Source organism: Simochromis diagramma, unplaced genomic scaffold (assembly GCF_900408965.1).
Source record: "Simochromis diagramma unplaced genomic scaffold, fSimDia1.1 OVJJ01000602.1, whole genome shotgun sequence".
In the NCBI taxonomy this organism is placed as follows: Eukaryota; Metazoa; Chordata; class Actinopteri; order Cichliformes; family Cichlidae; genus Simochromis; species Simochromis diagramma.
The window spans coordinates 4,162,702-4,186,210 of NW_024387040.1; the positions used below are offsets into that span (position 1 = coordinate 4,162,702).

At 39.7% G+C, this 23,509-nt stretch overlaps 1 protein-coding gene across 9 annotated transcripts in view; it reads left to right on the forward strand.

The window, feature by feature from the left end:
• Positions 1-23,509, forward strand: part of eya1 (EYA transcriptional coactivator and phosphatase 1) — a 64,130-nt gene that overhangs the window by 18,010 nt on the left and 22,611 nt on the right. The window contains exons 1-8 of one of the 9 annotated variants that reach the window (XM_040044144.1): positions 1,160-5,037; positions 12,359-12,486; positions 13,113-13,178; positions 14,500-14,577; positions 17,130-17,196; positions 17,577-17,722; positions 18,590-18,727; positions 22,925-23,007. In XM_040044144.1, the coding sequence (XP_039900078.1) occupies positions 12,363-12,486; positions 13,113-13,178; positions 14,500-14,577; positions 17,130-17,196; positions 17,577-17,722; positions 18,590-18,727; positions 22,925-23,007 (702 nt within the window). In that variant the 5' untranslated portion in view covers positions 1,160-5,037; positions 12,359-12,362. Of the gene's footprint in view, positions 1-1,159; positions 5,038-7,750; positions 10,738-12,358; positions 12,487-13,112; positions 13,179-14,499; positions 14,578-17,129; positions 17,197-17,576; positions 17,723-18,589; positions 18,728-22,924; positions 23,008-23,509 lie in introns of those variants that run through there. The other 8 variants (XM_040044146.1, XM_040044147.1, XM_040044143.1 and 5 more) reach the window with 8 other exon arrangements.

Consider the following 23,509-nt stretch of genomic DNA (forward strand, 5'->3'; position numbering starts at 1 on the left):
TATGAAGGGTTGTTAGGGTATAAACAGCTTAGATAAAGTGTACCTGTTTTGTGGTTAATAATTTCTCCGTAAAGCCATGCAAGATCAGTTTTCAATGCAAACTTTGTTTCTAATATGGACAGCAACATATAGATCACATTCATGACTAGAATCAGCAGTTTAGAATATATCCGTCTCTAAAATTTTATAGCCTTATATTTCAGTGTTTTTAGCTTTAGAGATTGTGATAAGAGCAAACTATAGATCATACTGTCATAGCATACCATTGGGTTGTACGAGCATTAAAGCTGGAGAACATGTTGATGTTCCTACTCATCAGTTCGTAATTACATAAGTTCCCAGTATTCATATATATTTTCACTATATATATATTTCTCATATATATTCACTATACTCTTCTTTAATCTAGTTTTTGTTCTTGTACAGACATCTATAAAATGTTTCACTGAATTTTGCAAAATATGTCCACCGAAAGATGAAAACAACATCAATTACACAATTAGGTATGGTAAAGCTTTTTCTTGCATGTTCAGATATGTTAATGTCAGCTGCAAAATGTGTGTCTATATTTGCAAGGAAAGTTAGGTCATTGTTAAGCCAAATTCCAAGAGAGATAAATCAAAAATCCACATTTCACTTACTTATTAGAACAAATGTTCTATTAAAGATTTCTTTATCTTTCAGCAGGACGTATATTATGTATGTAATGCCCACAGTGATAGCTTACTTCCAGCCCTAGCAATGTCTTATTCTGAGTAATAGGTCTCTGAAGTGTGCTTGTTTGGCTTTTTTGGGGCCATTGGAGACCAATAAAGTATCTGTCTGAGGATTTTCAGGGTTCCTTATAGACTTTCCCCAGGTGTGCTTCACTGGTCATAAACTACGCTTGTCTCTTATGGCGTATTCATGGACAAATGTGTCCATGGAGAGTTTTTAACTACATGCCAGTTAGCAAGCACCGGGGCAACTACAAAATATAGTAATTGCTTTTGTAAATTCTTAAATCTGAATAAGATTGAGTTAAGTATAGATATTTCATATATATATATATATGTATATATATATATATATATATATATATATATATATATATATATATATATATATATATATATATACACATAGTGTGTGTTTTTCTTAAATGGCATTTTCTCATAATTCAAAACATGTTTCTTGTGTTTTATTTGGAATCAAGATGACTGCAGCACTAAGGTCACTCTGTTCATGTAATTTTGTGACGTCCACTGAGGTTAACCATTTCCTTTGTTCCTTGCTTTCTGGAGAAAAGTGCTAGTGTATTTTCATGTCGAGGTATGCTGTGTTTACTTTTATCGCTGCTCCTCAGCGAGCCAATCCAACCTGATGTTTGTTTATAAGGAATTCAGGCTTCACTAAGAACTTTCATTCACCACTTGAAAGCACTTGAGTTGCTACTAATTTACCTTGAGGGATTTCAAAATTATCTGTCTGCACTGTCAAAATCTTTTTTGTGGTGGCAGCTTATCATCATCAAAGATTCTCTTTAGATTTAATGAAAAGCCTGTTAGATGGGCAAATGTTATATTCTGTTTACTTGAATACTGGATGCAGAAAGACATTTTGAAATGTGTTAACATGTTTTTGGTCATCAAAACGACATTGGTTTGCTTTTTGTTTTTGCTTTGAGTGCTGGAGTTGTCATTGTTGCTAGGGAAGTTGCTTTTAAGTCTACTATTACAGACTTCAGAAGAAAATCCATGCACTCGAAGAGAGAAGGAGTGGAATGGTATTGAAAGTGATCTTGTATTTCCCTTGGTCATCAGACTACTCTTTCTTTACCAAGGATATGTCGCTCTGTGTTGCTTTGTTTTGAACAGGAAACTTTACACATTGAACAGCTCAGGAATATCCAGCAACTAGCACTTACCAAGCTCCCTGACAAATTGCGATCCGGCAAACTTCACGTCACACTTGGGTCAGGGGCAAAGTTAGGAGTGGGAGGTTTGTATAGTTAAGGGTTTTTTTTTTTGTATTTTCTCCATAGTTAAAAGGTGAACACTTCACCCGGTAATGTCTGTATAAATATATAAAACTGTTATTTTATCCAAAGTTATCCCAAGTTCAGATTTCTCTTCTTGGGGGATGGTTTTGAATGTAATGCTTTGCTGAGACGTATGTCAAAAAAGGAACTTGATCCTCCAACGTGTGACATTGTGCAAACACTCTAGTAGTTCTACCCAAACAAGTTTGCAGCATATGCATATGAAAATATTGCAACTGTGTCACCGGGGTGTTAGCATTTTGTTTCATCTGGACCACTTGATCCCTTGTCACACCGTTCCTGCTCCCTTCACACTGTTTATATATTCTTTGTCAAGTTAGGTAAACTCACTTTACTGAGATGTTCTCCTTTGTGGAACAACAGAGTAAAAAAATTGCCACAATTACTTGAGTTAGATCTATGTTAACTCTTAATTCTTTATCTGAAAAACTGCATCAGCCAGTTGGAATTGAAGTCTCTCTTTCCATGTGTGCAAGAAGCTGAGTGGATAACCTATTGGCAGTGGAGGACAGTGCAGATCTCTCCTCACTCTAAATTGCAGTTAGGCATCCCTGCAGCCCCTCATGAAGACCATTGAGTCCCATCAAGATAATCCTTAATAAAGAACGGCTTCGCATTTAATCTTAGCTCTCTTCTCAAATTTCTTACTTGATATAGTTTTTGGCAAGTGGTGTTTTAGCGCTGATGTCAGTCGAACAGTATCAGTGCATCTTTTGTTAAGCTTCCATCTGGCAGATGTAGAGGCACTCTTAGTTTTTACAGTTCCACAAACGATTATTTTATTTCTCTAATCTGCAAGTTTTTTGAGTCCCCCTAACTGCGATAGTGTATCGTTGCTCTTTTTGATTCTGTGCAAAACTTCAGTTTTAAAACTCATAATATTGACAATTCAATTCGAAGTTTAATCTGCTGTTTTCCGTAAGATAATTTTCATTTATTGACCTTAAATTTAATACTCCGTGACATGAACATAGTAGTTTAGCAGTAAAACTGCTAGATTGATTGAAACTTCGATTCACAACATTCAGATGCAGGATGCATGCAAGAGTGTAAGAGGAAAATCTGAGTTTACTCAATGAGACACAAACAACTCTGGATAATTATACTGTACAATTTGAAAATAACTCACTTGCAAAATTACATCTCAATCTAATTTTACACAGCCACTTAAAACGGAGAGTCACTGAATGAATGTAGTATCTTAATTGGCATGTGTACCCGTCTGCTATTAGAACTAGTCACTTGAGAGCCCCCAAGCATCTATTAGTCAATTTAGCTATTAAGAATCTGTTCAATGTGCAATATATTTCGTGATCTGATATTGCAATGTGATCCTGTGGATTTACCTGTGGGCTGAGGGTTTGGAAAGGCAGGCAGCGCTTGCATTTCAGGCACGTCCACATTATTACTGCACTGTGTTTAAATCAGGAGTAGTGCAGCCTGGATCTATTTCTGTCAGCTCCTCGTTGACTACTGCTACACAGAGGCCGGTTGGTGGCGACCTGCTTTCAGTATGGGCCTTGAACACTACAGCTGATCAGGTGCAAACTGATTAACTCATTTTCATTAATATTAAATAAATACTATCATAATCATATAGATTTGAACGTGCTCTTTCGGTGACATGTGTGACATTATTTAATTTCTTATCATCACCAACTGACTGGGAGTTAACAAGATCTTCAAGTAGCGCACAAAAAACCCAGCCACTACACTACACTACACACAGCACGCTATTCTTCTGGCAGTGGGTGTTCTTTTTCTCTCACCACCTCTTTACCATAGTAAATGTATGGTTTCCTCTTTCTTGGTAATCATTTGTCAGTACTACAGTTGGTATTTAACCCACAGCTTTATTTTGTGGAAATTAAACATATTTTAAACGGTTCATTGATATCTCAGCCATTATTTACACGGACTTGATATTCTTGAAAAAAAAAATGTCATGACACATTGAAGCAAAATCTGTACACGCCTCATCACCAGCCTGAATAAATCACCAGTTCAAGCTCATCAGTAGCAGCGTGGCCTTGTGTTGCTGCTTTGCGCAGTTGAAATAATAACCTGGAGCAGACAGAAGGCAGTCATTACCTTGCACACAGATGCCGTGTGTATGTGTTGACGGAGGACTTCCACTAGAGTGCTGTGGAGATGAACAGAGCCGAGTTTCTTGGCCGCTTTTAAAACCTCTGGCTTCCCATCACCTTAGCTAATGACCTAGCCCCTTGTTTACTCTCTGAAGTCCTTCTGTGACAGAAAGAAATCCAGCAATGACCCAAGGCTCACAGGAGAAAGAAAAAAAAATGTGGTTTGCGGTGGGAAAAAAAAAAGAGCATAACAAAAACAACAGAGAAAGGGGGGAGAAGAAAAGTGTGAGCCCTGAGGGTTGTGAGCAGAGCAGTGGACAGACAGGGCAGTGGAGAGATCAGCCTTTTCATTGTCTTAGTCTCCACTGATACAATCTGGAGAGGACTCTATTGCTTAAAGCTTTGAGTTAATGACATATGGGAAGCTGGTGTGAGGCACAACTCCCCCGTGCCTCCTCCAGACCCAAAGTCTTCCTGTGAGAGCACCGAGCAACTTTTCTGCTTTTTCAAACGGCAGCAGCCTCCCTCTCCTTCCCTCATTCACTGCCTTTTTTTCCTCCCTCCCTCCCTCTCCCTTGCTCTCGCTCACTCTCTCTCTTTTTTTCCCTCTTCCTCAGACACTCACTAGTCACTGCCTGAAGCAGTAATCGGACAACTCTCTTTCTCAATGGGACTGAGTCTCCTGAGATACCGCGTGGGGCTCAATGGGTTCCAACACCTAAAATGAAAAAGAAAAAAGTAGTTTTGTAGTTTACATTTATTGTGCTACAGGTTCTACGGACAGCTGAGACGTGTTTTAGAAAGTTTGCCACCCGCTCTGCTGGACTGAACGATCTTTCTCAAGAAGATTTTTTTTTTTTAAGGAAGATAAAGAAGGGATAAACACACAGTGATTCAACCATAATTCTAGTGAGTATGACTTTAATTTCTGTGCGATAATTATTTGACATTCTGGTTTACTAACTGTCTTGACATGATCAGTATTTCTTGAGTCTCATAGTGTGTGTGAAAGTTTGTCTTATTTCATACATTTCTGTCAGTGTTTAAGCAAGCATATAATACTTAATTAAAGCATTAATGTCAGCAGAAAGAGTGACAATTATGACTGACATTATCTTTTAAAACAGCACCTATGACAACCCTTATTTTTGCAATTTAAGAAATGTAATACTTGAGTGCATCTTACAAAAATAATGGTAAACAAACTCAAAAGGAAGGCTTTAAATTTCGCGCGGTAGCTGCAGTTTATTAATGATAAAGAGAGATAGCAAAAGTATTTAATTATATTTTACGTTAGTAAATCCAGCTAATATAAAATTTAAAAATTACACAAAATCATACACTAAACTCTGTTTTTATACTACATACAGTCCGGCTGAGTTTTACAAGTTTCCAGTCAAATATGTCTACAAAAATAATAATTTATTGATGTAAATTACCAGTGTAAAACAGATATAATTTTTTTATAGTCATTAAAAAAATCGAAGTTAATTTTTTGACCTTCGAGTAAAAATATATTTGAATTTTTTTTAGAAAGCCCAATGACTTTAGTGGCATTCAAAATAATACAAAGACCGTAAATACATCAAAATTCACATTTGAAATATGGGAGCCTCTTTTTTTTTTTCTTCCTTAACACACTACATTTTGTTGAAGTGTGGGAAAGATGCTGGACTGTCGTAGTTCCTTTTTTTTGTTACTGGCGGAACAAACAAAATGAGCACAGTCAAAGCAGTTGACATCTAATGCCATCTGCTGAAGCGAGGAATGTTGCAAGACCTGAGAGGCTCGCAGCCTCTAAACACGACAACAGACCCCGCTTCTCGGCCGTGCTGCGTCTCTGCTCGCCAGTGTTTCACGTGTAGCGAAGATGACTCACCCACTGTAATCACTAGCCTCTCTAATTGAAGGATGTTCTGGTTTAATGTTCTGCGTATGATCACAGGCTTACATCTCAAGTCGAGGAATTATTGTATGGTGTGTGTGTGTGTGTGTGTGTGTCCGTGTGAAGCGCATTTCATCTTTCTGAAATTTTTTTCTTTTTCATCCTCTAATTCTTGCCATTTTCAAACGCCTGCCCTTTTTTGGAGTTTAGAAAAGGTGTGTGCTGATGAAAGAGAGGAAATAGAGAGGTTAGGATCGCCTAGTGAGCCTCCGCTCTATGTAGGCAAACATGACAGTGTGTTTGACTGCCTGCTGCAGCCATTCATTCACACAATAACCGTATTTATCCAATTAACAGATAATGAGCAGGCTGATTTGGGGCTGTTTACACTGTGTATTTGCTTTACACAGAGAGAGATCAGGGTCTCTCTGCCTGGCTGCAGTGCTTCATGCATGTGTAGCAGCAGTGTTTATAAGCAGGAGTGGTCGGCGGTGATGGTGGCATTGTTTGCCCAAGGACTGATGCCTTCCGTATGGATGTGTCTAGCCGGCCAAGCTCTCATCCTCTTCTCTCAGAGAGGAGATTGAAAATGGTGAAAGACACAGACGGCTAATTGATCGAGCCTCACTCAACTGTTAGGGAGGAAGATGGAGGGGTGGAAGAGAGCTCGAGAGAAGGAAGAAGGTAATAGGAAAGCACCTATTAAGTAGCCCATGCTGGGCATTTAGTGGAAAGGGGTTGTTTACTAAATACTGTGGGGTGTTGTTTTGTTAACACACCCCTGTTTAGATCTGGAATATGTGGTTGAAAGAGCAGGAAATGAGTGCTCCGAGCCTTTTCTAAGCTTTCCTGATGATTGCTATTGCAGGTCCTCAACCACTAATACCCACTTTCGTGCCTTTTGTGTGTAAAGGGCAATATGTTTATGCCGAGGCAGAATAAAAAGCAAGGTGCTGAGAAAATGTATTTCATTTCAACTGCATTGCACAGAATTAATTTAATTTATTTATGTTTTTGTTTTTATAAAAAAGATATTGCTAAAACTACTTTGCAACCTTTGGCGTTGTCAATTTGAAGTCTATTTAAAATGTGTATCGTTTCCTATTCTGTGCAAGTACTAATTTTTCTCAGTATAACAAATTGCTTTTTCAGGATTGAGAAAATTAAAACGACGAGTATTAAAGCTTCATAATCATTCCGATTTGTCCCTGGACTTTCTTTCACCTTTTTCTCGTAAAGCCTCTCTCATTCTGCCGCGGTCACGGTGGTAGGCAGGTTGTGATAAAATGTCCACCTTAAATCTTGTTTGATGGCCCCTCAAAGGCAAAGTGGCCTTCTGGAAATAATTTTGAGGGTTGAAGAGCACAGTATTAACAGATTTAATGTAGCCATTGAGCGAATTGCTGGAGCACAATGTCATATTGAACCAAATGAGAGCGACAAATTGCACATCAACAAACAACACATCTGTTAATAATTGTGCTTTTAATTGTAGACAAGTACAAAATTTAAAATTGCATGTCAAGCACCACGCGCTTTCAATTGTCACTGCACGTCGCACACAGTGCTACAGTGCACAATATAAAGAATACTCCTCCATTATATGTATGCATTAAAAAAAACCAGAGTAATTTATTATATTTTAAGTAATAATAATAATTATCTTTAGATTTGTTTTTTAATAAGATATATGGGCCATGATGAAGTCGTAATAAATAAAACAACAGAAATCGTTTTTCTTGTAAACAAAAAAAGGATATTAAAAATACAACAGTACTGAACTTCACTTGTCACTTCATTTTATCAGAAATGTGCAGTGCTTATGTAAAATTAATAACACTGACAGGGTGAAAAAGCACCAGTGTATTTAATGTTGCATTTGTTGGCAGCCGGCTATTTTTTTTTTTTGGCCTCGTATGGAGACACAAGTGAAGTGTAGCATTTTGTAAACTGTGCCTAATTCCACTCACATCTGTGTCCAATTGTTGTCCGCATCTACATTCTTTGCGAGTGGATTTATTTTTCCTGGGCCACCATGTGGATTCAGCTGACCAGCTTAAGTGGGGATTAGTTGTTTTAAAGTTAGATTTTGATTAAAGCATTGTTTTGCAAAAGTTGTAACACACAACACATGGCTTATATACTCTGTAAAATACAAAAGACTTTGTGCAGATTATAAGATAAATATGTATTAGAAATGACAAAGGGGCTATTGACTGAAAAATGCCACTTTTTACTTGTCTTGTGCATTTTTTAAATTTGCATTAACATCTTAAAATACTAAACAAACCACAATTTTATGTCAGTGCGTATATGAAAATAAGCAACCCTTGCTTGTATAATAACAGGTATATGCAGCAAAGAAGAAGAAACAGTGTGTGCTTGGTCAGGCACCCTGCATGCTCAGATGATCTAGCTAAAAGCTTGGCTGTAGCTATATTTATCTTTGGAAATGCAGGTCTTGAAATAAGTAAAGCGTAGCAAAAAAAAAAAAAAAAAGCCTGCTAACGGCTCTGAATGAAGCATGTTGTGGCACTTCTTTTTTTTTCTTTCTTTTGATGACACTTCCAACGCTTCATCTAGTCAGGCTTTGTTCTTGTTAGCTTCAAAGACCTGGCAGTTCAGGTTGAAGTAAAGAAGCACATCAAAGATGCTAAATGCAGACCTTTTTTAAAGAAAAAACTAAATATTTAGCGATGATGAAGAAAGGCATGTTTTTGCTTTTAAATCCAAGCCCCCTCCCTTCTCCTCTCCCATCTTCCCCGCTCTCCCTCACCCCCTTCACCTGGCTGGTTTCACCTGCTGGCAAAGGCTGACACACCACTATGGTAATGGCTTTATTGGCATGAACTGTTGAAGAGAGAAGCCAGCCACCACACACACCATACCACATCAGCCCACCACAACACTCTCGCTTCACAGCTTCCCCCAACTCTGTGATCTCTCTTAATGTTCTGTGGCAAAATGTGTTTCTCTTTCGTCTCCATTGCTTTTGCCTCTTCTTTCTGTTCTATAAATATAGATTTTTACTCATGTTGTAATTTTTTTCATCCTTTTTGTGTATTTCAGTATTAAGAAATTATTGGAGGAAGAAATGCTGTTGTCTGTGCTTTGTGAAAGTAAAAGTGAGGTGTGAGAATGAAATATACCGGTTATTTTTGCTAAGATGGCTGTATCGTAAGCAGTGGGAGAGAAGGCAAATTGTAAAGCTGGAATGGTGTTCATGAAGGCTTTGCCTCGGTGTGAAGAGCAAAGCCTGTTGGGGAAAAAAAAGAAAAAAAACCTTAGACCATGGAGCTCAGGTTACCCTGGCTCATGTAAACAGTCAGCCATTAAAAAATCATGGCAGGATTTTTGAAAAAAGACTTTATACATCTTTCGCTCCATCTCTCTCTCTCTTTTTTTTTTTTTTTTACCTGACCATATGAATACCTTTGACCTTTTTTGGACCCTGTATTCCCATGGTGGGCTGGAGTCAGGTCTAATATAGTGTTATAGCCATGCAAGTATATGGCTCTGCTTGATGTTTGCAGAGAGACAAGCAGAGTGGGAGTGGACAGCAAAATGTAACTGTCAGCTAAAGGAGAGTAATAGAGGCATTCGTAGCGTCATAGGAAACATATGTGGCTCCATATGCTCTCCATGTTCTCCTTTCCAGTCTCTTTCATTGTCTGAGATGCACCACTGATCTGAGGGCCTCTAAAGTGCCCTGTGTGTGTGTGTGTGTGTGTGTGTGTTTGTGTGTGTCTACGCCACTCATCTGGGGGCCTCTGTAGTGCCCTGTGCATGAGCGTGTGTGTGTGTGTGTGTGTGTGTGTGTGTGTGTGTGTGTACACTTGCAGACATACAGAAATGAGTTATGTGTCTTTGTGTGCTAAAAAAAAAAAAAGACATAAGCATGAACCTTTGTGTTACCGCAAAGAAAGTGTGTGTGTATTTCTCCCGTTCTTTATTTCATGGCCATTGTGAGTCGGCTGTGAAGTTGTGCATTTTCCTATTGTGCCCCAGGCACAGGCAGGCCTAGGGAAGACAGCCCTGATGGTCATTAGGACCTGTCAGTATGCCTAGAGGAGGAGTGCTGATAAATTTCAGATAGTGTCAATTGCAGATGAAAGATCTGCTGAAGATGCTAGGGGTGTCACGCTTGACTTGCCACTGCTCAACAAGTCCCATCTTCCTTCCAGCAGCAGCAAGCAGGAAAGTAGGCAGGCTCTCCCACCCTTTACTGGCCCTCAGCCCCCTTCTATCCACAACCCCTCACCCCTTTGCCTACCTACACTCCCTCACCCCCTTCCCCACACCCCCTCACCCCCCTCCACCCCTTCCTGCTTACCTTGGCTAAGCCGCTTTGCATGTTGATTGGGGGAGGGCTAATCCAGTTTGCAGCTGTCGTAGACCAATGATGAATCACCTTTCCGTCATTTGGCCATGCTCCCCTTGCTCAGGGAGGAGGGAGGACCTGGAGGAGGAAACAACAGTGGAGCGGGGCTGCGGCTCAGAGCGAGACAATGTGAGCCTCTGTTCCCCAGCTAGCCCTCTCTTCCCATTCTGCTCCAGAATAACAATAATGTTTTCTCAGACAAGCCTTTTTGTGTCATGGATGGCTCCGGACTGTGACATCGAGCTGCAATAACAAGGAGTGACATTGTTTCTGCTGGGGCAGGTGGAGGCAGAATAAAGAAAGGGAGTGTGGTTTGAGAGGACTCAAAGCCATCTAGGTCCAGGTAAGAGCACAGTTGTGCCAGTGCCAGGAGCATCAGAGACATGTAGCTCTCTGTGTGGCATCAGAGATTGCTTTAGAAATTCTGCTAAAGAACTGTCGGCATTTCTCGGCTTGACTGATTAGAGATGGGAGGCTTTTTAGCCGTCAGTTAATGACAAAAAAGTTTGGCAAAAGGAAAAGAAAACAGGATTAAGCCGTGTGTGCAAGAAATAGGGTCAGTTTATTCTGGATCATCCTTAAGAGTATGCTTAGCGGGTGTGATATTTTTAGGGGAGGAGTAAATTAATATACCTTTGGGAAAAAGGCAATGCAGCTTCCATTACTGGAGCACGCGTGAAGAAGACTGACTTGGACTTTTGTGTTGCTGTTTTTTGTTAATTATAATTACCTTTTTGGTGTGTACTGTCTTGCCTAAATGTATATATATATTTCCCATAAATAATTGATTTGGATTTAAACCCCAAGAAATGACTACGTCTGCCAAAATCTACTGGAAAGTATTACAACATAATATCATTGCAATGTTATTTTAAACCCAGTGAATGCATATCATAATTTAACGTTTTTATCTCATAATTCTGTTTCTTGGTGGCATCTGATATCACTCAGACTACTCAGAGTTGCTTGAGCATTTATCTTTGTGGCCTTTTGTAAAGGCCGATGTTTGTCGATAGCAGAGATACCCCAAACCCTGCAATATAATTAAAAATGACAGTACAATGTACAAAACATTTTATCCTAATTTCATTAACTCACTGTTGCAATGGGAGCAGCGGCAGAAACAAATGGGGTGTAGAGTTTGTGGCCATACTTTTTCAAATCACTCGTGCCTTCTTTTAGCTCCATTGTCTGTGCTCAATCAGATCCTTTGAGCGCACAAATGAGAAGAGAGAATAAGGTTTTCAGTGCCGTGGTCTTTTGTATAAACACAGAAACAATTAAGGAGCTTGCCAGAGCAAACACATGCCTCATGAGCTTCTCATCTGCCCATCACTGAGGCATAGACTCTTATAATCAAGCAGAGTGCTGCGTTTTTAACAGACATGCTGTGCGTTGCTTCCAACCAGCAAACATCTGTTAACAGTCTTCATTATCGCACAAAACGATATATACTTAAGGCCATTTTTGTTTCAAGAAGCATCAGACTAAATTAAGAGTAAACATTTTGCGTTCACATTACGTTAAATTGTGACTGCCAGTGAGAAATCTCAAACTGTGCTGTCAAAATGCTTAACAGTCATTTTATCACTCTGTTCCGCACAGTTTTTTTTTTGTGTGTGTAACATTTTGTCTTGTGTACTTCTTTCATTTTAATCTGATAATTGTTTTTTTCTGGGCATTTAGCACAGCCTAAAAATTGCTTTATTTAAAGTAGTAAAGTAGAAAAATATCACATGCAAGATAGAAATTAGTAAACTTGCATTAAATTGTGTATTTTTCTACTGTAAGTGCAGTGGAATACACTGTGCTTTTTACTCTCTCATGTTCACCATTTTATACCGTGCACGCTGTGTACACAGAATGCTGCATGAGAGCTCTGCGCCTTCCCTGAAACCAGACTATCTAATTTGATTTGATGTGTGCCTGCGTGTGTGTGTGTGTGTGTGTGTGTGTGTCGTCAGGTCTATGGAAATGCAGGATCTAGCCAGTCCGCACAGCCGAGTAAGTGGAAGCAGTGAATCTCCTAATGGTCCCAACCTTGACAACTCACACATCGGTAACAATTCCATGACACCCAATGGCACTGAAGGTATGTGTGCAGTGCTGTTGTGCGTACATTTACCTTTCTCTCTTTTAATGCTTGCTAAAGTTCCTAAAATAAGTGTAAATTGTGACAGTAAACCTAAAAGGATTTTATCACAGTATCGATGCTTTACAGCAATAAAGCCAGCGTGAGTGTTGAACTGATATTTAGAAGTTTTTTAGGATATATTATCAACACTTTTGCTGTAATATAGTATTAACGAGATACTAAAATGGGGCGTGGATTCATTTGACATTTGCTGGTTCTCAGCCTTAACACAGTTCAGTACCTCTGTTGGTCGTTTTCTCGTGACTATTAGCTGTTTATTTAAGCACCCATGTAATTATTCAAAGCCCACAAATGGAAATGATGGCACTTTGCATTTGGTTTCTACTCTACATTGTTATAGTCACTCAGGCGATTCACCTGTGCTTCAAATCTGAGCCTTTGTTTAGTGAAGCAGTCGTCCCCAAATCATAAAACATCAATTTATTAAAAGAACCACATTGTCAGATAAGCTTTAGAAGTATTTTTTTAATTTATTATTTTTGTTTGTTTGTTCATGACACACAGGACCCGTAGTCATGATGTAGACTGTCATGTGTTCCTTTGCCATTCTGTCTTTCCCATAGGTGATAACATCACAATGCTTACCACTGCAGACTGGTTGTTAGGTTCAAACTCACAGTCCGCTGCAGGTTTGTCTACTGTTGGTGCCAATGAAAGGACAATACTTGGTGTTTTGTGTTTTTTGTTTGTTTCAACTCAACTGAAAGCACTCATTGTAATTTTGAACCATCTACTTGACTCATGAAGAAATTTGTATTCGTTAAAATCTCCCCTTAAAATTATATTACTATTTACCAGCTGCAACGTTATAAAATCGCCTCAACTATTGTGCCTTTCATTCAGAAACTCTGGTACTTGTTGTTATTTTTTGTGGCATTCTGTTTCAAGCATGGTTTGACACAGACTTGACTTGAGTTCATTGTTAGTGATTGGTCGTACTGTGAACTTGCATATAAGCATTATAATTCTTAATTTTTTAATTTGGTTGTTCCATGCTGATTTCCTGAATACAGTGGTTATTGTGTGCTCTGTGACCTGAATGCTAGTTTATGCATGCATTTACCACTATTTTTCATCAGTGTGCTGTTGAAAAGAACTACCCTTTGTCAGCATATGTTCCTGCACTGAGCAAGCATAGTGGAAACATGTAAAACATGACAGCAAATGGCTTCTTCAACCATGAGGGATTCCACTGAGCATGACTCCTTTGCCCACATTGTCAGTCTGTTTTTCCAAAAAAGGAAGAAAACAATCCTTCAGCCCGCCTGAAGTGAAATGGATAGATTTCAAAGAATCCTGAGCTGTCAGATAGCTGTGAAATTGTCTTTGCAAATCTATTGCTGAGCTGTATAATAGCATCAAGGTCAAACAGCGTTCCCCACCCTCTTAAAAAGATTTTATACACCATATATTTCCTTGACATTTCAGTCGTACTTGCGTATCGCTTTTTATCAGCGACTTTAACGCACATCTACTGCACTTATTTTCATTCATCCCACATCTAAGTACTGATATGTCAGGAGGTTATTTTCTTTAAATTAATAATAGAAAGCTTTAGTATTTTACATTTACTAGAATCCACTCTCATATGAAAGTTTAATTCATGGTTCTTTTTTAAGTAGATAAAAAAAACTTTCCTATTGCGGTTTTGATCTTTTCTATTTTGTCACTCTGAAAGATAAATAACAAGAGATCAAAAGAAAATCTAGCTACCAAAAATAATTAGACAATTCAGTAATACATGTACATAAGACTACTGCAAATGTATCGTGCATTTAAATTAGCTGACCTTATTTTACATGCAATACACTTATTAAATGTTATTTTTTTTCCAAAAAAGTATTTTTTGTTTGTGAAAATGTGGAAGCCTAATGTAGTGAGACAAGATTTTCCTTTTTTCCTGACATTGATGTGGTGCTCTCGCTGAGAATGTGTCTTCTTTGTTTGCAGTTAAAACAGAACCAATGAGCAGCACCGAAATCGCCACCTCAGTAGCAGACACCTCTCTAGATAGCTTCTCAGGATCAGGTGAGACGTTTTGGTGTGTGTGTGTGTGAATGTGTGTGAATGTGTGTCCGACTGCCTCTCTCTCATACACACAGCAGATGAGCATAGAGATGACTGACTGATAAGCCGGTACCCGGGAAATGTCCCTTCAGCTAAAACTGCATTACAATGTGTGTTTTTGTGTGGTAGTGTGTTTAAGAACAAGGGGATCTACCTCAACTGTCAGCATATATATATGCTGTGCTTGCTTGCACCTGTGTGTGTGTCCTGACTCCACTGGTTCCCATGTCAGTGAGGACTGAATTATGACCTGTAATGCACTGAGCTTGTCTGTCCGGTGGAGTGACGCGCTATCCCAGTGGCCCTCGATCTCCACGGGCTGTTACCCAATCGGCCTATCAGAGCCAGGCTTTTCACACCTTCCTTTCAGCAAGGAAATATCTCACTCACACACACACACACACACACACACACACACACACACACACACACACACACACACACACACACACACACACACACTCTAACATAAACACATTGTTAAATAAAACAAAGGCCGCAGAGTATGATAAGCATTGTTGGAACTGTCATAGGAATTATAACTATTTAAAATTTGGGGGGTTTATTTTTCCACCATCTGCAGTAAATCTTCGCTGTAAACATTTGTTAATAGCACTACGTGCAGCTGTACATGGTATTAACCTGCTGCTAATTTGCCTTTATTTCCTAAGCCGTTTAACTAAATGCTTGATACTATACGCTCGGAGGACATAAATCACGGCATGACTTTTGTCTCTGACAGTATTAATGAAATTTAGTAATCTTATACCCCATATCCTCCGTGGGGGAAACCCAAAGCGCTCTTCAGAAGAGCAAGTTTTGTCCAGTGGCAGGTGCTACTGATGTGGGAAAAGTGTTCAATATTAATAACGTGTGTGAGGGGTTTGGGCTTACAGTTACATACAGTTAGCGCCCCCCCGCAACCAAATCCCTTATTTTACATGTCACGACCGATTAGACAGATGTTTTAAAACTGCGTCTCCGGTACAGTTAAATGCCGAGACTGAGATTGTTGCTTCCCCGAATTGTTGTGGTTTTAAACTAACTGTGAATAATTTTGTCAAGCTTAACAGATTTTAATTTATACAGCTATCTCTTGCATTTTATTAGCTTATTTTGATTTCATTCAATATGACTAATATTGTTTGTGTTTTTTTAACATTTAAAGTTTAAATTTGCAAAACAGCATTCAAGGTAGCTCTTCCACTCTCAAATTTAATTTCTTTTTAAAGATTTTCTTTCTATTCAGAATTATTTACCAGAGTCCTATAAGTAAATTTATATTTTTTGTTAATGTACACGTGCTCTGTGGGTTGACATGGGTGCACATGCACACACGCATCAGCAACAGTAACCGGGAAGATTTTCTACAAATAATCAAATTATAGATATTAAACGTACTTTTGTGACTGTTGTTATTTGACAAGCTGGAAAAATGAACCCTGTGCTGCGAATGTGTCAGAATGCAAAGTACATTTTGAGTTGTTTGACTTAAAACCGCACTAGCTAGTTTAATTCTCAGTTTAATCTGAGCTTGCTAGCAGCTTTGTGTTAAAGTTGCCTGTCTTATCTAAAGTAGGGCTTTGTGTTGATCAAAAGGCATATTTTAAAATCAGCATCTCTGTGATTTACCATGAATAGCAGTCTGATGCTTAAAAAAATGTTTCCGTCTCAGTTTATTTCTCAACTTTGCACCTATCTACCTATCACCTACTCTCACCTGCACAGTTTGACTGAAGATAGGGTTGATCTGTGAGGCGGCTTTGGGAGAAACCTTCTAACACTATATAGGAAAATGGAGTGAGACAGCTGATATTGCACAATTTTACATACCCCACAACTATAATTAGTGTAGTAATTTTAGAACTAATGTTACAAGTGAATGCATATTATAGTTATTCTGATGAAGGCGGGGAATTGTACAAATATGTACAAAATTGAAGATGGATGGAGTGAGTTTGAGCGTCCCCTGATTATTGCACAGAGAGCCAGAGCCTCATACAGCATGACTGACAAAGGCAATCTAGAGTTAAATAATTTTTTCTGCACTCAAAATAAAAAAATCTTGTAAAGTTGTTTGTATTTCAACCTTAAGAGCACCGGTGAAGCATATACTCATCAGTGATGAAACGAGTAGCACTCATTAGCTCCAATCAGTGACGTCACTTCAGATATGGCTGTGGCTATAAAGACCCAAAGCATCTTAAGCCACAAGCCGAGACTGATTCAGGCCGTCGTGTGTGTGTGCTTACACCAGTGTTTGTCATAGCGGCTCAGAAGTATCTCAGAGATACGTGGGTCAGCAGGAGGACCTGATGTTTTTACCTGATTATTTTGCTTCATTATAACTCTCCGGTTTTCAACCTTAAATAAGGTTACCAAAATAAATAGAGTAATGCAATGTAATTACTGTTTCCTTGGAATCCAGAAGTTCTGTTGGCAAAAGATAATATTTACCTTATTTCTTAATGTTTAAATATGTGCTTGCCTTTTTTCTTTTTAACTCTCCTCAGCTATTGGAACCAGTGGCTTCAGCCCAAGACAAACGCACCAGTTCTCTCCACAGATTTACCCTTCCAAGTAAGGTTTCTTTTATTTTTCTGTAAAAAAATAAGCAGCATCCAACTTCATTTCGTTCTTTAATTAGATCCTTCTGCTAGATGGGGGTTTTCTGACTGGCTTTGTTTGCATGGGTGTCTGTAGCCAGCGCACTCTGAAATCTGTTGTAATTATTATCTTGCAAAAATTTCCTTTGCCATTTATTGTTCTTTCACTATGTATATGAGCTTTGCTATGCTGTCTATCTTACAGCTTGGCTGGCTGTTTAGAACGAAGTAGCTCAATCACAAGGAATTTCTCAGTTAGCGAAGTTTGTGTTATGGTTTTGGGGGTAAAACACGGGCCTCACTTTTCCTGCCTTCCTTTTCTCACTCTAGTTTCTTGTTTCTTTTCTCAAATAGCAGAACATATCCGCATATTCTTCCTACCCCTTCATCCCAAAATATGGCTGCGTATGGACAGGCGCAGTACACCACAGGAATGCAGCAGGCCGCAGCTTATGCTAGCTACCCCCAGCCTGGCCAGCCCTATGGCATACCAGCTTATGGTAAGATTAACACAAATGGTTGCCTCCTCTTGCTGGAGAGAGTCTGTTAATAATGTCAGAGTTCTTGAAATTGTATTAACCCAAAGTCTTGAAAATGCACAACTAATTTTTTTTTTCTTCATGAAGTTTAGGAAAAGTACCTTGCTCATGTTCCCAGAATTCCTCCTGTACACCAAAACCAACAGAGATGCTGAGTTGTTGTTTAGTGCCTGCATATTCTCTTGCAGTGCAGTAGAAGAAAATTTGCTTATGAAGCTGTTCAGATAGATCAGAAAGATTACTGATATAAATCTGAAAACAAGAACTGGTTTCCTCTGGCATTGCAAGAGAAGCATAGAGTACATCGCTTACTGTAGACTTTATTTGTCCTAAGTCTTTGGAGTGTTTTGACCCCAGAAGACTCTCCAATATGTGGAGGAATTTACACTGTTTATTTGAATAAAGTCCTGCAATCTGCCGTCGCATAGAGACTACATTGTGACTGACTCAGCCAAAACGGTGGTCAGGGTAGCTCACAAACACGGGCAGAATGTTTTGTTACTTGTGCATCTTTTCATGTGACCTTTGCTAAATGATAATAACAGTTATTAATAAAATCATAAAATAAAACAAGCCTAATCCAAACATGCGTTTTGGTTTTCGAGCAAAGTAGTGTGCTGTTGTGCAGAGTGATGGAACTCAGCGCAAGATAAAATTTCCAAACAACAAATGATGAAAATCAGTAACAGATAATCACCAGTCATCCACTGTGATTAGTGTGTTATGCTAACAGACAGAGGTGGTGTCCCTTTGCTGTCCAGTGTAATTTAAAACTGTGTTGACTGTTGTCTGTGCATCAAACCGATCTGGTGTCACTAACTGATTTAGGTCCATTGTGGGCAGGCATAAAGACGGAGGGGGGGTTGAGTCAGTCCCAATCCCCGGGACAGACAGGCTTCCTAAGCTACAGCTCTGGCTTCACAACACCACAGACAGGACAGGCCCCCTACAGCTACCAGATGCAGGGTGAGGACATCATTGTGAATTCTTTTCTTTTTCTCCCAATTTTTTCCAAAGTTTGAATTTGTGCGTTAGAAAACACACCACAAGATGAAATACATTTTACTTAAACCCAACAGCATATGAAATAGATGGCAAACTATTTTTTATTTTTTTTGCTGTTTCTGTAGTGGGTCTCTTTTTGGATGTAATGCACAAAATCCTGTCTTTATATTCAGCCCTTTCAAATAAGGTTTATTTTACTTTTTTTTTTACATTAGAAGACTTATTCACAGCACAGCCCTCGCCCTCACCCTTGATAGTGGTTGCAACCCAGCGGTGTTTTGTGCAGCCACAACGGCTGCCTTCCTTTCCTCTCCTCTCTTAAAAGAATCAACACAGATGGAAAAATGGCAAGCACTTAGGAGGCAGCAGCCATGTCGCTCCCCAGCCTTTGTTTTTTCTCTCCCTGTGATCATATTTTCATTTGTTTAAGAACTGAGAACACTGAGATTTATGCCCTTGAAACCGATTAAGATGAGTTGTGCACCCTACACTCCCCCTTTTTGTGCTCTTTCTCTCCAGCCATACAGTTTAAATGTAGATCAGGCCTAATGCCCAGTGGAGTGTATCTGTTACACTCTTTCTGCTTCTCTCTGGTTCAGAAAGCCTCTGCACTGAGCAAGCTAGCTGCTAGTGCAGTCTTTGTATTCTCTCCTGTAATATCTAAAGTGTGACAGTTGAAATATCTCCACATGTTGCTGAAAAGCCCCCAGAACATCCCACAATAAATAACACCAGCTCAGCAGCAGATGTGGCAGGGGAAGCCTCTCTTCCACGCCTCTTAACCAAATACAGTTGGCCACATTCAGAGATTTTGGAGCACACTTCACACCTGAAAAAAGGAGAGGCAGAGAGAGAACGACAGGAACAAAAGTCAGAGCATGTGCGGCAGAGTGCACAAGCTGCTATCCTGCCCTTAGTGGTTTAACTCATGATGACAGTATTATGTTCCCATTCATCTTCTAAGTATTATGCTCTTACTCTGTCTTTCTTTTAACCTCCGTCTATCTCAGCCTCCCTCACTCTCTTCAGCTATCTCTGCCTATCTTTTCCCCCATGTTAGCGTTAAGTGCATTAGTAATTGACAGCCATGTAAGATGACAGATTGACCACTATTCTGGCCCTGGGTTCTCTAACTGTGGCTCTGGCCCTCCGCCACACCATCATCATTACTCTCTCCGGCCTATTGATCTGCCTGGGCAATGTGCCTCAGGCCTGGGTGTCCCAACCAAAGACTCCTTTTCCACATCTGATACTCCCCTTTCTTTCAGTGTCGCTGCCACCAGCCTGTGGCCAGCTGTCAAGGCAGAGGACGATTAGATTAATGTTTTTTGCTCTTTGCTTTCATCTCTGATGCGATCGAGCTTTGTGTGGTTGCTAAAGTCAAGGTACCAAATCATAAAGTGGACACTTGGGGCACTTTTTTTGTAGGGCATTTCAGGGAGTACCGAAAATGGCAAAAAATATTAGAGGAGCGTAAACAGACAGAGACACTGTTTTTATGGTGGTGCTGAGCAGATGCTAATTAGGTGAATAATTGGGTTCCAGCATTCTGTCCCAATGGTAGTGCGAGCTGAAGAAGCTGAAGCCTTGGTTGCCTTTTAAAAGGAGAGCCCCATCTGGACTTGATAGGCTATTCCCAAGTGGGGCATACAAACTTCTGCTACAAATATTGTGCACTGATGATAGACATAGCCCATGGCAAGGGACTGATCAAGCAAAGCAAATGGACTTCCAATTGTGGAGCCAGAAGGCAGGAGGGAAGGAGGAGAGGAGGGAGGGATGATGTCTGGTCCTGAGTGAGTGAACTAACTGGAGCAGGACAGGGGGAGGGAGAGAAAACATGCCCCCCGGGGAACCACAAGGCCCTTTCTTTCTCTCCCTGCTATAACCAGCACCACCACTCCAAACAGCATGGGCTCATTCTCACCGGGCTAGCGGGGGTCCCCTCAGCTTTTATGTGGCTCCTTGTTCTCCACAGAGCAACCCTCAAACCTGCCAGCGATAGCTTTTATGACTGTTTGAACTGTGCATTAGGCTAATTTGTTGTTCTTTGCGGCCTTTGCACCTTGTTTTTGTCTTATTGTTCAATTGAACCTTCGCAGTATTTTGAACTTTCTTCAGCGAACACAGGGAAGTTTTACGTATCTCCTTCCCCTTAAAATATTAAACAAGAAAAGAAAGAGCAACGCTGATAATTACCGGGATGTAAAACATGCTGGAGGTAAAAACTGCACATGCTGCACAAATAATTATTAAATTCTGGTAATTTAAAGGTATTTCTTTTTATCTTTTAGCCACTGTGCTGCAAGTGTAGCTAACTGACAAGTCAAAACTCAATGTCTTCATGCTGCTTTGGATGCACTGCCATATCACCCCCGCACCCAAAAAAAAGACACACGCACAAAACACACACACACTCCCCTCCACTCACACAGAAAAACTTCCCTAATCATTCCCCCCTTTCTGAAAGCTGCTTCATGTTTGTCACGGTGTGGGAGGGCCCTCCTGATGGGGCCAATGACCATAGGATGAAAGGAACTCCCTCTGTTTGTGTCTGACAACAAAGGTGTAATTACGTCCTCATTTAGGAACAGTAAATCTATCTCCTGCCTCGTTTTCACTGAAGCTGTGGGATACTTTCTTGGCCTTGGTAGGATGACTACGGTTATAGGTAAAGAAATTGTTTAAAGAATATGGCGGCGCCCTTTTTGTGTCCCCTACGGCTATGTGGGCAAACAAGCTGCTTTTGTATGGACAGAAATGAGGTACAAAGCCCACTGTTTTTTGGGCTCAATGTTTTTTAACAATTCATTTGGAATTAATTAATTAAAATTGAATCATCTGTCACTGAGAGTGAGAGAGAGTGACCAGAACTCACCAAAACCCTCGATTTTTAGTTTTGTTTATTTTAATGTGTGCATTACACTGTTGGCAGAATAATTTGCTTATACTAAACTCCACAAGTAATCATCTCTTAATTGCATTATTTTGGATAAGAATGAATTACACTTGAGTTGATGAGAAATCTGCACATAAAAGTCACATCAACACATCGTGGCCCCTACTCACAGCTTTTCCGATGAGTATTTTGCAATGAAACTTCTTTATAAACACGATTGTTGCTCATTTGCTCAAATGGGAATCCCCCTCACTACATCTTTATAATGGATAAACCAGTTTTACTTAGTTGACCAGTTCGCAGTCATTGTTTGTGATTAAATAAATATTTGAGTTCAGTTTAATGCCGTTAAGCCTTGGGCAATAAAATCTGGCAAATTCTCTTTCTTTTTTTTCCTTTTTTTAACAGTTAGAAGTAACATTTATTAATTAATATTAATTTGTGGATCGAAATATGCAAATGAAGACAGATTTTTATGTTAATTATTCAGTTCTTTAAATCGTCACAATAACTGTTATCTCAAGAATTAGGATCTGGTTTCTCTACCAGTGTATGACCCCTTTAAACTGTCCCTCCTGCTGTTCTCTGACTTGACATGACAGTACAGGTGGATGGCCACTGAGGAGAGATGTTGTGTCCCAACAGCTGCTGCTGTCCTATGCTACAAATCATAGCATGTATGATATTAGGGCATTAGATACTATCGACCCTTTTGAGTGATTTAATTACCCAGAAGAACCATAGTTTGAACAAGTGGAAAGGAGAAGCATACATATTCATCAGGGCTGGATTTCAGTAGCACACCATGCCAGAGCTGCTCACCCCAACTTCAACCCTCTTTTCATATACATCTCTGTCACTATACCCCCACCCCCCACCTCCTACTCATGTCCCGTCCAGAGTGCATCCACCGTTTCCACCCCCTTTACTCAACGCCACCCTTCGGTAACTCGCACACAACAGTCTCTTGTGTTCTTCGCATTGTGCGGGCTTGGAAGCAGGTTTTGCCCCCCCCCACCTCTGCACTGTCATTCATCAGGCCTGATCCAATCACAGATAAGGGAGGAAGAGCAGAAAGATAAGGCCACTGTTTGGAGCTCTCCCTGAGGCCTCCCTCTGTTCACCTACTAAAATAGTTGTTTCAAGATGAATCTTTTTTCCCCCTCCTAACAATGCACCATTTTATTTACACTACTGCAGATTTAATTTTGTCTTTTCACGTAACATAACTTAAAGTTCCAATGTTTTTCTCCTCATAGGTGGGACTTTCACAACAACGTCAGGATTGTACACAGGAAATAACTCCCTGACAAACTCAACTGGCTTCAACAGCACGCAACAGGTAGCTGCGGATTTCTCCCTTATCTCCTTATTCCTCTAATCTGGTATCAATTTGCAGCTATCATTTTATACTTGAGGTTTGAACTGATCTTGGAAATCTTCATGAAACATGCGTACTCAATATGCTACATTTCACCCATGACACATTCAGACATAAATCATTCACAATGTCAAAAGCTTTGTACACAGGCTTATCTACCGTACCTCCTCCAACACATGTATATTATGCCACAGAGGAAAGGAGGAGGGGAAAAAACAAGACAGATCGTTGTCCAGATGTAGGACAGAACAGAACATGTGTTTGCATTTATTTTTTGGAATCTGCACTGTAAAGTAGCAACACTGGTGCAGGGCATTTCTCAGATTACCCTGCCAAACCACCTAGTTATTTTCTTCAATTCTGCTACCTTTTGTCTTTCTGTCTGCCTCTGTGTTTTGATCTAAATCTTCCCTCTAACATCCCATTGAACTTATCATTCCATTTGACTCTTTTTTTTTTTATG